Below are 13,953 nucleotides of genomic sequence, written 5' to 3' on the forward strand. Positions count from 1 at the left end.
TTCTCCCACGTGAATATCAAGGCCATCGAATGGAAGAACATCATCTGGGAATTGGACAGGAGATCGAGGGTCTCCACTAAGGTCTCCTGGACCAACAGGCTCATCGGTATTTGTGTTGAGAAAAAACAGACTTGACCGCAATGTAGATACCACTAATTATATCTGATTGGCAGACTTTTTTTGAAGAACTATTTTGAGTTTGAGACTTGACCCTTTTTTCATGGTTATGTTTTCTTGGATTTATAATTACTCAGTACTCACCTGTCTCACCTTATAATATATTTTTTACTTTAACTATAAATAGGTATTTTATTCAATTATAAATTAAGCCGACCAAAATTCGGAGAACGGAGATCGTAAAAAATATAGTTGTAAAGTTATCCCTGACTGTACTACCTATATAGGTAATGACGTAATGTACCTACTACCTACATAAACTGGAGAATCCAACTATTCAAACAAATAAAAACATTTAAAAAGCTTTTCTGTTGTAGGTATAATTAAAAAAATTATAGGTACTACTATTATTATTATATTTTACAGGGTTAAGACTTAAAATAATAAAATATTAGAAAATTGGTAGTAGACATTTATAACGTTATACATTATAATTACAATGTGATATATTAAAAACTCATTCATTATTTTTTTATTATTATTATTATAATATATTATAAATATAGTTTATTGCACATAAAAACATATTTGTTCATACTGTTTAAAGGCTTATTTTATTTATATATAATAAAATATACCTATAATATTATGATAGTTTATAAATTATAATATTATATACAATACAACAGCTTTCAAATTTTTTGTTGCAAAATGTTATAAATTACATTGAGTTATTTCGTAACAACCAAACATTTTTTCACACACTTACACAAAATATGAAAGACTCTATCCTATAATAATGGCATAGTAACTATTGTTCTATACACCGACACTGTGTGATTAAATTATTAAAACATGATTAAATTCTATCATTATAAAAGTTTTATTATTTATTTATTATTTGAATCAGATAATATATAGGTAATTATTAAATTATATAATATACAAATGTGGTTTAGAGTTAGGTAAGTACCTATATGTATATAGACTTACAGTAAGTATATACCTACAATTATACATACAGGATACAGGATTAGGTATATCCGAATAAAATTTAAACATCTTATTCGTTTGCTTATGAAATATAGATTATAGCAGGAGATCAAACATAATAAATTATAGTTACCAATGTATGGGTGGGGGGACACAATTTGTATTATTTATTTGTTATTAAACTAATAATTATACATTTATACTATACGTACACATTGTACCTAAATAGATATTGAACAAGTTATCATTGACTATTTGGAGAATTCGTAACTTCCAAATAAAGTGCCATCCTCTATATTATATTATGTTCTACTTATTTTTACTACCTAACCATCAACTACCAACGTATACAATAAAATATAATTTATTATATAATATTTATTTCTACATTATAATAAAAACATTTTTATAATTGTCATGACTAGATGTGGGTTGAAAACTAACTGTAATTTACATTTCGTTACAGCATGAAATGTTGAGATTTTTCAGTCAAGGATTTATATAGTTTATAGTTATATAAACAACTAACGTGTAATTGTTTACACTTACAGATAAGTACTCATATTTGATATTCTATATACCTTAAAGGTTGATATAATAAATAATATTATTACTCTTTAATCTTTAATCTTTGATCTTTATAGAAAATAATAAATTCAACTAATGTATGAATAGAAATAGGAAACTATATTATGAATATTAAAATAAAACCTAATATTTAAATAATCTCTACTTAAGTTTTAATGCAGTCAATTTTTTTCAAACTTGAAGTTGAAATGTATAGTATAGGTAATACATATTTTTATCTTGTTGATTAAATATTTCGGAATTCAAGCAAATTGTTACATTTGAGGTAGGTACCTATTATAAAATTAAGATGGAAACTATATTCTGTTCGCGAGGCCCGACGAAAATCGGAATTTCTGCGCATTCCTAAGTCCAATCCTGTCATAGTGGAAGCGGTCTCCATGGCTGTGGGTTTCGCGTGATCGCGTAGAATCGGAGTGTTCTCTCACTGGGTAGTATAATATAATATTATGTAGGTATAGTACATTTTTTGTCATAGATTTATTTGTTGATACAAAATTAAATTAGGTAGTTAATTAGGTACAAAAGTTGAGAAAATGGGGATTCGGGAAATATGACACCCCTTGCTTGAATGATCGAAGTCATAACACATAACTTCCATTTTTACAAATTTTTTAATTGTATTAAAAGATGGAGCCCTAAAATCAATGGGAGCCATGATACCTTGCGACCCCTGCCTCCATTATCCGGTCTTAGTCCCAAAAAATATTATAAAACTCGTTGTATACCAATATTTAATCGATTTTAGATCACTTATTGATCTACAACATTAATCCATTTAAGTAGGCACTGTCAACTAGTCATAAGACAATCTAACAATAATAAAACAGATAACATACTTGGTTTACAATTTACATCTACTACTAAACTTGCGCCCACTATATAATAATAGTATAATACTATATAAGTATTATCGGACGAAGACGCCAGCAGACCAGTAACCGGCTCCATCGCCGGCCATGGTGGTGGTGGCTGTGTCGACCACCAATGCCGGGTGATTGTGTTGGTGATGACGATGATCGACGGTCATTTCTTCTCCGTGACGTTGATGCTGCTGTTGTAATTGTTGCTGCTGCTGGTGGAGTTGGTGGTGGTGGTGGTGTTGGTGGTGTTGAAGATGGTGTTGGTGACGGTCGACCGCCATTTCTGGCCTTTGAAGTTGGTGATGGTGATGGCGTCTGCCGGCAGCCACCACCGTCGACTTACAGTCTCTGTCGGCTTCAGCCTTGACGCCACCACCGTCGGCCAACGATGACGTAGACGACGAGGACGACGAAGACGAAGTGGACGACGACAATGACGGTGATGATGTGGGGGGAGTGGTTGTCGCGTTCGTCGACGCTGCAGTAGTGGCGGTAATGACCGTGACGGATTTACCGCCTCCGTCGCCGCCACCGCCGTAAGTGCAAGCGTAAGAGCCGCCACCGTCAACGTCAGATCCAACCACCGGCGTCGGGTCACCGTACACCGACGGAACTGCACCGCCTGCGGTGTGCATGTTGGCCGCGGCGGTGGCAGCGGCCGCAGCAGCAGCGGCGGCTGCGGCTGCGGCAGCGGCGTACCTAGTGGCCAGCTGCTGGTGATGATGGTGGTGATGGTGGTGGTGAAGATGATGGTGATGGCCCGCAGTCGTGGCCACCACACCACCGTGCCCACCGGACGTATCGGATACTGCTGCGTAATCGTACGTGGCCGCCATGTTGAAGAGCGCCTCGGGGTCGCAAACAAATTTGTAAACGTACCGTTCGCCTGGTAAACAATTAAAGAGGGGCAACCGTCACTACGCGAGCAAACACAAACACCGTGCGCGCGGGTGTGTGCACAAACGCTGAACGTATACATAATATAATGCGAGCGCGCTGCCTTTTTGCCGCCTCTCTCTACTATATATTGCGTTATACGTACGCTCCGCTTCGCCACCCCGTGCGAAACATAATATAGGTAATACTATAATAGTATATATATATAATTATTATGTTATATTATTGTGTTTGTCCAAACGAACAGACGAACAGTATAGACACACGCCGTGGGCGACCGACGTTTGCGCGCTTCCATGTATAGAAATATTATTTTTATTATATTGTTATTATTAATATTATTATGATCGCGTACGTGTGTGTGTGTGTGTACGGCGTACCTACATCACTTGATATATTTATTGGAAAACGGTTTGTTTTCTGTACCGAAAACGAAACGATGAGATTATATAATAATGTATAGATAAAACACTGAAGTCCGACATATTGTGAATGAGTGCCCCGGTATAAATACATATTTTTACATGCATACCTGTTACCATTGCGTTTTATATGTTATTATGCTCATTATTCATTAACAAAAAAAAAAAAAAACTTATGAACAGAGGTGTTCAGAGTAGGTATTTTATACATTAACATAATATACATATATTTTTATAAAGATATTCGCTGATTTGAATAATGAAATTATAATCAATGGCTGTCGTTAAGAGGGGTCGGTGGCAGACCGTTTTTAAGGAGTTCAAAATAGTAAATTTTCAAATTGCATGTATGAGGTTCTTGTAAATGTGTGAGTAGTAAGTGATCATTAGTGTGGAGTGCTCCCACACGCGCATGTACAAGTCACTGCTTCGTAGTTGCGTGCGTGAACGGTAAACAATTTATGCTCACTTGTATGCACTTTTTGTCTATACTACCGATCGAATACCTACCTAATAATGCGGTAATATTTCAGAAAACTGATCTGAATTCGGTATAATATAGATATTATATAGATATATATTGAGATCGGTCAGTCCACATTATAAAATGTATGAATTTTTTTTTTATCTACACATTTTATTATTAACAAACATGTGGCACAACGAGTGTTTCGGTTTCATCGCGTAGTTTTCCTGTGACTGCAGGGACCACGGAATCGAAACATACCTGTTCTATGTGGGTGAAGTGTGATTTGTATATTTTTAAAAACAGCTCGACGATTGAATAAGTTCCAATTTTTTTTTCCGATATAGGTACCTAGTTCATACGTTTGTATCATTGAGATTGTGCCAGAACCTACTTGGTTTGGTAGTATAGTTATTATATTTCTTTTAGAAAAACCTAATCGGAATAAAAACCAATAAAAACTTCCCAGGCACCTTGGTTTCATAAGGATTACGCAAAATACAATTATTTTTAGTAAATTGATTTGTTGTTTTAATTTCCGACAGTGATTTCTTTTCAAAATCAAACTCCTCGGATAAAAACCATAAATGTCTGTAGATAATATTATACCTATATCGCCGACTGTCTGGTAATTGAGGAAGTCTGAAGACGGTGGTTATATTATAGAATATATTATTATTGATGATGTAGGTTGTAAGTACCCTATTCTGACTGCGCAGAAATCACCGTCAACGACGTCAGACTATACGCACGAGGAAATTGAAGAAATTTCAAAATGACAAATTACTAAATTAGTATATAAAATGTATACATAACGCCCGTCGTTCATGTAAATTAACTATTAAGATTAGGTTGACTATATTATAATCAATATACATGCACGAAATAAACATGGATTTTTTTTCAAAACTTTATATAATTCTACTTATATTAGGTGGGACCGTGGGGGCTTTACGCTTCGCTATTGCTGCCCTTGCTGGTTTTCATTGGATACTAAAAATAGACTTGGTGTTTGTATTGACTCTATTGTACAATTTATTATATTTATAGGATATGGATGTACATATAATATATATATATACTTGTGACTTATCTCAGTTCCTCGCAGCCCCGTCTCTGCAAACGCTCTCCGCCGATTTCATATCGTTATTATCTTTTGATTACCTACCGCAGTCATATATTATCTTCTCTCTGTTTCTCTCAATCTCGATTTTGAGTGATACGGATCGAGAAAAACTCTCAGCGGGTTGGATATATGTATTTTGAAACAATATAACAATATAATATTATATATACCTATATATTATACATTGTAGACTGTAGTGCCTCGTTAATCCGTCAGAACTGAATTTGACACCACCGGTGTATAGCAGTAGTCGAGGGGTCAAAAATGGCTGGTGTATACGCAGATATACGTATAGACACGTATAGGCGTATAGGCAATTATTCTTTGGGGAGGTGGCTATTGTCTGTAAACGTTTTCGTGACTCGAGTAATTTTGTATTTGTTTGAGAGGCTGATCCCCCGTTATTATACCTCCTGTGACATAGGGCAGTAATGCTACTGCAAATTCATTAGTCTTATCGTCATATTTTCAAGTAATAGGTATATCGGATAATTTTACGGCAAGTACGATATTATAAATTATTTAATTTGGCAAAATATATAATAATATTTGCAACTTTAACTACATAATTTATAGGTACTGAATTTTTAGATTTACACGATTATATTATGTGTATACCTTAAGAATATAGAGTAGTAGTTGGGAATTGTTATAAAGTGCTTTCGAAATATCTTCATTATAATGAAGATATACCTTGATAAATGATAATGATTCAAATACAGGTTATCACTATCGTTTATCGCTATGCATTATCTATATATTGATATAAGTATAATAAACTAAAATAGGAAATCAAACACGAACAGTATTTTCAATAGGTTTTAAAAAAGCTTTGCACAAATACCAATAAATAATAATGCACTTATATACCAATTTGAACATATATATAGGTATATTTATTTCACTTTCTCTCCGATAAATCAGTGGTTCAATATAAATTGCCCAGGTATTCTATTAAAAAGATAGTCAATATAGGAAATATTTAAGTAATCGTTTATACTGCTTAAAAGCTAAAAAAAGTCGGGTATTCTACACGATGCCCGGGAAACATAGTTATACAATACCCGAAATCTCAATATTCCCCATAACAGCTATGCTGTATAAAAAATATTAACAGGGAAACTGTTTGCCGCAATCATTATCTCCCCGTAAGTATTATACGATACGTTATACAATCTCATCGTTTTATTTTCTACATGAAAAATCACATAAACTTGTTATTTTATGTCAATATTTATATTAACTCACCAGCCACTTTCTGCATGATCCCCTTTTCGTAATAATACCTGAGTGACCGGCTCAATTTGTCGTAGTTCATTGCCGGTCTGTTCTTCTGTAATCCCCATCGTCTAGCCACCTGAGATTGTGCACAAATCGTTAAATCGTGTAAACAAATGATATAAATAGTATATTTTTACCCACAGTGCATCCATTATTCAAAATGTTATCTTTAAAACGTCCAATTTTTATAAAATTAAGATATGTCGATATGATCATATTTAGTATTTAAAGTATATATTAGCAACGTGTAAATCGTACAGTATTGTGCATTTTAATAAAATTCCACTGTCATTTATGTATAATATTATTTTAAAGTATACGTACCTCTTCCGGTTCGACCAGTTTAAACTCCATGCCCCTTCCGGTCCATACGATACACGACGCGTTGTTCGGGTCGTCCAGCAACGTGACCAGAAACTGCCACAGCTGCAATGCCCCCCTGCGCTGGGGTTGAGGTGGCGCGGCGACTCCAGCGTACCCTCCTCCATTACCGTCTTGGCCTAAAGATGCGGCGGTCTTTAAGTCTGAGACATCTCCTGTATACACACGGCATTAACAAAATAATAATAATAATAATAATAATGACTATTTAATTATGTATATTGTATAGGTACATATATATATTATATTATAGATCACGGTGAATTTGACAGGAAAATGTATAGTCAGTAATTAAGTTATTTTAAAGTTTATTTTTTGATTAAAATATTAAAATATAGTTTATAGTAAAAAGTTGTTAAAAAAATGTTTTAGAATTAACAGCAGTTTAAAATCATTTATACATTCGCGTTCAATTTCCTATTCAATAAATTATTTTCCTATCGACCAACTTATTTTGCAACTTATTCCCTCGGTGCCAATAATTAATGAAATATATATACTTTTACAGGGTCATTAAAATTACCTAAGTAAAACAAAGTATTGAGGAAAATTTCATAAGAACTTAAACTCAAACGTAAACCTTACCAATTTCGTTACACAAGATACTTTGAAAGACCGTGTAGATATTATGAACATAATAATACATTTATACATCTATTATAGCAACAGCATAATATACAACATTTTGATATATTTTTAATTTTATAATATCTTATTTTTAATTTTAAATCCTGTACCACGCCTGTGATCTAGATTCTTATGAGTGACGAAACTTGATTCATGATTTCTTCAGCTTACAATATTCCCACATAGTTGACACAATATTATATAGTCAGTTCTATTATAGTAGGAACCTAGTTAATAATCATAAATCAAACCATAATATTATATAGAACCTAATACCTTACTAAATCCCCATGTGTTGTCTCAGTCTTAAACAAATGTACAACATAACAACAAAATGTTTTGAGCCGATCAACTTTACTCCCTCTGTATATATAATATAAATACCAAAATTCCACAATGTGTTGCCGTGTTGGGGAAAACTTTATCTGTGTCGTAGTGTTTCCATTTTTTTTTATAGCCCTAACCAACACATTTAAATAGTTAAATGAAAAAAACAAAAAAACCTTATGTTCTCTAACCGATAACTTTAAATGTATTTATGTTATCCAAATAATAAAAACCCTACGACACAGATAAAGTTCTTTCCTATGCGTTATGGAATTTTGGTAATTCTTCTATAAATACAGAGGGAGTAAAGTTGTTACGCGCAAAACAGTTTTTGGCAATGTTGTACATTAATTTTTAGATGGAGACAACACCCGCGAGCGTGACTTCCTCTAAAGGTATTCAACAGACCTCCTGAGTAATTATTTTTTTTTTATTAAACAATCGACAGACATGACACATGACTTGTTGAATCGACCAGAATTGTTTTATTCGTAGTTTAGGAGGCTTGAATAATATTGTCTGCAATAATTATTTATATATTGGTATTATATCAAGTATGTATTATATATTGGTATGGTATTATATAAAGTATGTATTATATATTGGTATTATATCAAGTAGGTATGTATTATATATTATATGCAGCGGCGTACACATGGAGGGGACTGGGGAAGAGCTTCTATATTGACTATATTAGTTTTCATAGTTTTTATCCCTCATACAATTTGACTAGATATTCAATTGATCTAAGAACATTGTTAGTTCTTACCGTCCTGATGATCCTTGTTAATGGTTATCGTCGGTGGCAGTAGTGGAGGCGGCGGTGAATGCGGGGGTGGATAAGGAGGTGGTTGTATGTGCATGTGCGTCGAGTGATGGTAGTTGAACACGTCGGACGTGCTCAAAAATAGCGAAGAACCACCTGCTGATCATCAGACGGTTGAGATTATGATCGATTTCATGACATCACCATCATTATTAATATATGTATGCAAATAATTATTATAACACTAAAATACAATAATTAGTGTGGGGTGTATTATATAGTGTACATGTTTATTTTATTATTATTTTTCCGCATCATCGGATTTTCGTCGATTAATTAATATTAACGAGCTCGACGATTGTTGTTTTTTGTTTAATTATATTCACTAAAAGACGATTAATCTTAATGTTTCACGAGTTTGTTATACACACATATACATACCTATACATATAGTTACATTAATTTACCAGCAGGCTGTAACAGATCACGATATGGCAAAGATTTACCATTTTTATGAGCATAATTCGTAACAAAAAATGTTTATCATTAAGAAATTCATAAAACTACTAATTTATTATTTATTATACTAACGATGACGCACCGTGGTACACTGGTACATACCTATAGGTATAGTATGTTAAATTTAATATATGACGGTAAAAGTACGAATATCGGTGAGCCGCGAGCTGGTTTTATAATGTTAGCATAATGCAGAAAGACTTTAGTTTTCTAACAGTATTTAAATGGATTATAAGTCAATAAGTGATTTGATGTGACTAAATTACTTGATTTTAATAACCACTCTTATTCCTTAGACAAAGCTCGAATTTAGGATTTCAATCAGCTTGCAAGTAAATCCTACATTAGGCTATAGGACACATATTGTGGTATTCCTGCCGACAATAAAACCGGTAAATTAATCTACATTAGCTATTAGCTAACTATAGCTTTAAAACCTATGTTTTATATTTTACTATACATTAGTTGCATTAATTTATTAATGTTTTTTTTTCTTTTATGTATTGTAATACATCGAATTTCTATCATAGTCCGTTGTTAGGAGTGGGAGCTTATGCCTATACAATAATAATTGTATTTACATCAATTTAACTGTAAAACTATAATGTATTATATGTATATTCAATATTGTATTACACAACTGTATAACTATATTAGTATATTGTATAATACTATGATGCAGGGTCTAAAATACATCTGATTTCAGGGGACACACTTATTAATTTAACTGTTACCATTGGACAATTTGGGCTTTGACAGATTTCTAAAGTAAAAAAATCTGTGGGAATTATAACACCCACTTACCTTACACATTAATACTTGACACACATTTGTCAGGGGACACACTTTGATTTTCAAGGGACACGGTATTTTAGCCCCTGCTGTGATGTATTATGCTTATTAAACTCAAATATTACAATTTACAATGTACGTACAACGATTTATAGTAAACAATTTAAATTTCAAATGCACTTATAAGTTATAATAGTATAATTATAACTATTTTAAGTTATACCTATTGGCTATTAGTATTTATGCAAATATATTTCTTAATTTCGATTAGCTTCGTATAAATTACTCGAATCAGTACCTATACGTGTTTTTATGAACGTTTCCATATATCACATTATCGAGTGTTACAACTACTCTTATCGGCAGAGAATTTCAAAAGATATAAAAAAAATATGTTTGCATACTATTTAGGTACCTACAATAATGGTATCTATATCTGTGAATATATTTCTAAATATATATAATTTATTATAATATATATATTATGTGTAAAGGAAATTAAAACATTAAAAACACGCGTCATGTGGGCCACTGAAAATGTTAGATTAAGATAAAAATTTAAAAATGCATACTGGTATAATATTATAAGCTGACTTTTTAGTATATCCTGTTTTTTGGTTAATGGTTATTGGTTACTATTATATTTAACGGATTAAAAGTAATTGAAAATATTAAATCATTATTCGATTTAAATGTGCAATGTGCATTACAAACTATATAGATAACCATGGTTCTGCAGAAACTAACTTTAAATTGGTTATAACAGGAACATAACTTAACAACTGACAAGTTATACCTAAATACCTTTATATCAACGGGCACCTATAGTAAATTATAAGATCATGAAAAATATTAATAAATTAAATCACTGAACAATTATTATAGTTAATACATAAGGTTAGGAACTTGCAAATTAGTAGTAGTACTCTAGTACCTAAAACTATTATGTAAGAAATATGTTTAATTAGGTACTTATATTATACCTACATGGCTACATCTACATCAAACATTAATAGCCATTTTTTTTAATGTTTATGTTATGAATTAGCGATACATTTTTAGCTACAAAGTTAATTTTCTGACGATTTTTATAAAATAATATAATAAAATATGAAGAATACAATAATAGATATTGTATCATAATATATTCATATCACTATTTGATTACTTTCTGTGCAATATTAAAACTGTTTGATGATAATGACATACAAACAGTGAATAAAGTAGATACAAATGTACAACCGTGGCCAGGAATCCCTTTTGACCTTTAAGGTAATTTACTAATTTATAATAATTCTATGTAGCACATGAAATTAAGTTACTATAGGTAAACCATAGCTGATAATAAAGAAAATTAAGTAAATTACAAAAATACGAATGGTGTACAGATTTGTCATGCTAAACCGTAGCTTAAAACTATTCAATTTCACCTGCAGCAATGGTAATCATGATTCATGGGCCATGCCGCCGCGGCAGTGGCCCTTATAATATAATATAATATTATGATATATTGTCACTGATAATATTATAATATAAACGTTTAACCATTTTTATTTAGGAAGCGACAGGTTAAAAAAACGCAAATTGGTAAACACGAAAAAAAGTATATCCTCTAAATATTTTACGTGGTGCACATATTTAAATATAATAAATTATAAACGCATCCATTTATTTTAATTATTCAATGAATATTAAATTTAAACTTTCATTAATCTCATTTTTGTGTAGGCGCACATATACCGTCTTTTATATTGTTCTTCCATTAATTAAAAATGTATTGTTTTACATGGACCGTAATATTAGATTTAAAATTGTTGACTGTTGTACTTGTTCATATATATATAATTGTTTCGCAAGACCGTAAATAGTTTTTAATTCGCCTGAGTTATTTTCGTCTTAGTTTATCGTTTATAAGTGTCCCGGTATAATATTTGAGTATTCTACTATTCTATATTATGTACGGTACCTATACATGTTATATGTATAGTTATTAGTTATTAGTTAATACCCATGATGTGTAAAATGTTTATGATGACATCCAGACATTCAGTCAACGAAATTATACTCGATATAGTAGCAAATATGAATAAATCATATGTTACCTAGGTATAACACTACTTTTTTTGCATTTAAATAGTATGAAAATATACAAAACTAACTTTTAACTTAATTGATTATTATTGATATTAACTTCATAAATGACGAGTTAGGTACTTACTCAGTTCTTAACTCAGTTCAAAAATACTATTGATTTGATGAGCCTTGGATCATATAGCCATGGGTGTATTTAGAGTTTGGAGTTTGAGTTATATATCGTATTATATATAAATCAATAACCATATTATAATTTATAACAATTTTATATTTTATAGTAATAATGATTTATAATATACCAATGGTTAAGCGCATAAATGCATTTTAAAAAAAATGTATTAGATTGGCTACAAAAGGTAGGGATATTTTTTGGAATTCAATTGTTTAGAACATTGATAAATTATTTTAACTGTGGTTCCTGATTCCTGAAAAACCCATAAATGTGTACTTAATACTACATACTATACTATATACTATACTATATACTATGTATATTATATTATACGCCTTATATCCAATTCGTATATGTACGATATGTACCTCATTGAATAAAATTAATTAAAATATTGAAACCAGATTTTATATGATACTTAATATTATTAAATATATAAGATATATTTAGGCCTTTAGATGATTGTAACTTGTATGGATATATATATATAGGCTAAATATGCGTATATTATGTATAACATGAATACATGATTATTTTGACGATAAATAATACACTCATTGCTTCGAAAAAATAATATTTTTCTAGTAGGCCCTTTTTGATAAATTTTTAAGATCCATGCAATTCAAATCTATTTTTTTTATCTGATATTTTTCACCCATATAAATATTATGTTTATTATTATTAAATTTTGATTTTTAAATAGTAAACTGCATAATTTTCTTATAATCTGCCACAGTCTACCGACTGCAGTACATATTGTTTTAAAGGATAGTTTAATTTCTATTAATAAGTATTTAATACGTTTTTTTTAGAGGAGTACCTATGTGGAGATGTCGAATGTGACAAAAGTAGAAAGTACCTAATACCTAACCACGCGCGAATATGTGAGGCACCACTGCTCCCTATCGTCTATAGAATATAGATGCTATAATTGCCTATTATTATTAAAAATATATTGTTCAATATTTATTATTAGTATTAATATTATTATTAGGTACATATAATTAAATGTATTATCATTTTGGTGTATGCTACGGATCTCAGCATTTTCCAAATAAAATACTGTTCGCCTTAATGAGTGCAGTTTGCTGTTAAAAGAATCGCCTTGTATATCATATACTCGATGCGGAGACGGTACATTATAATAATATAATGTGTATACCTATATATGTACTACATCTAAGCACCACGATGGCTAAACGCGGATTTCGTTTGCCAGCTATTAGCAACAATACGAGTAACAATGGGATTTGTAATATTTTTTACAACTCCCGACGGGCATCGTCACTGGCTTTTTTTCTCCCTCCGTCGGTATATTCAAAAGGCGCACGCTCCGCGGCGGTCCGCTAAAAGGTTGCCGTTACATTATTTAAAACCCAAACGTTAATCCCGAACGGGAGTGCGTACGTACGTTACACATACGCATATTACATACCTATATCAATGGATGTATAATAGTACCTGCCAATTTCGTAGGTTTGAAAAGTAGAACACTGAACAACATAATAGAAAATGAAAAGTA

The 13,953-nt window shown here is 31.6% G+C and overlaps 1 protein-coding gene across 3 annotated transcripts in view; it reads right to left on the reverse strand.

Annotated features, from left to right (window-relative positions):
* The window catches only part of LOC132948682 (uncharacterized), a 35,199-nt gene continuing 21,246 nt past the window's right edge, over positions 1-13,953 (reverse strand). The window contains exons 6-9 of one of the 3 annotated variants that reach the window (XM_061019267.1): positions 8,858-9,010; positions 7,078-7,289; positions 6,721-6,829; positions 1-3,447 (exon numbers count right to left, since the gene is read on the reverse strand). In XM_061019267.1, coding sequence (XP_060875250.1) covers positions 2,609-3,447; positions 6,721-6,829; positions 7,078-7,289; positions 8,858-9,010 — 1,313 coding nt within the window. In that variant the 3' untranslated portion in view covers positions 1-2,608. The remainder of the gene's footprint in view (positions 3,448-6,720; positions 6,830-7,077; positions 7,290-8,857; positions 9,011-13,953) is intronic. The other 2 variants (XM_061019269.1, XM_061019268.1) reach the window with 2 other exon arrangements.

The sequence above is a fragment of the Metopolophium dirhodum genome, chromosome 7, assembly GCF_019925205.1.
Source record: "Metopolophium dirhodum isolate CAU chromosome 7, ASM1992520v1, whole genome shotgun sequence".
NCBI lineage: Eukaryota > Metazoa > Arthropoda > Insecta > Hemiptera > Aphididae > Metopolophium > Metopolophium dirhodum.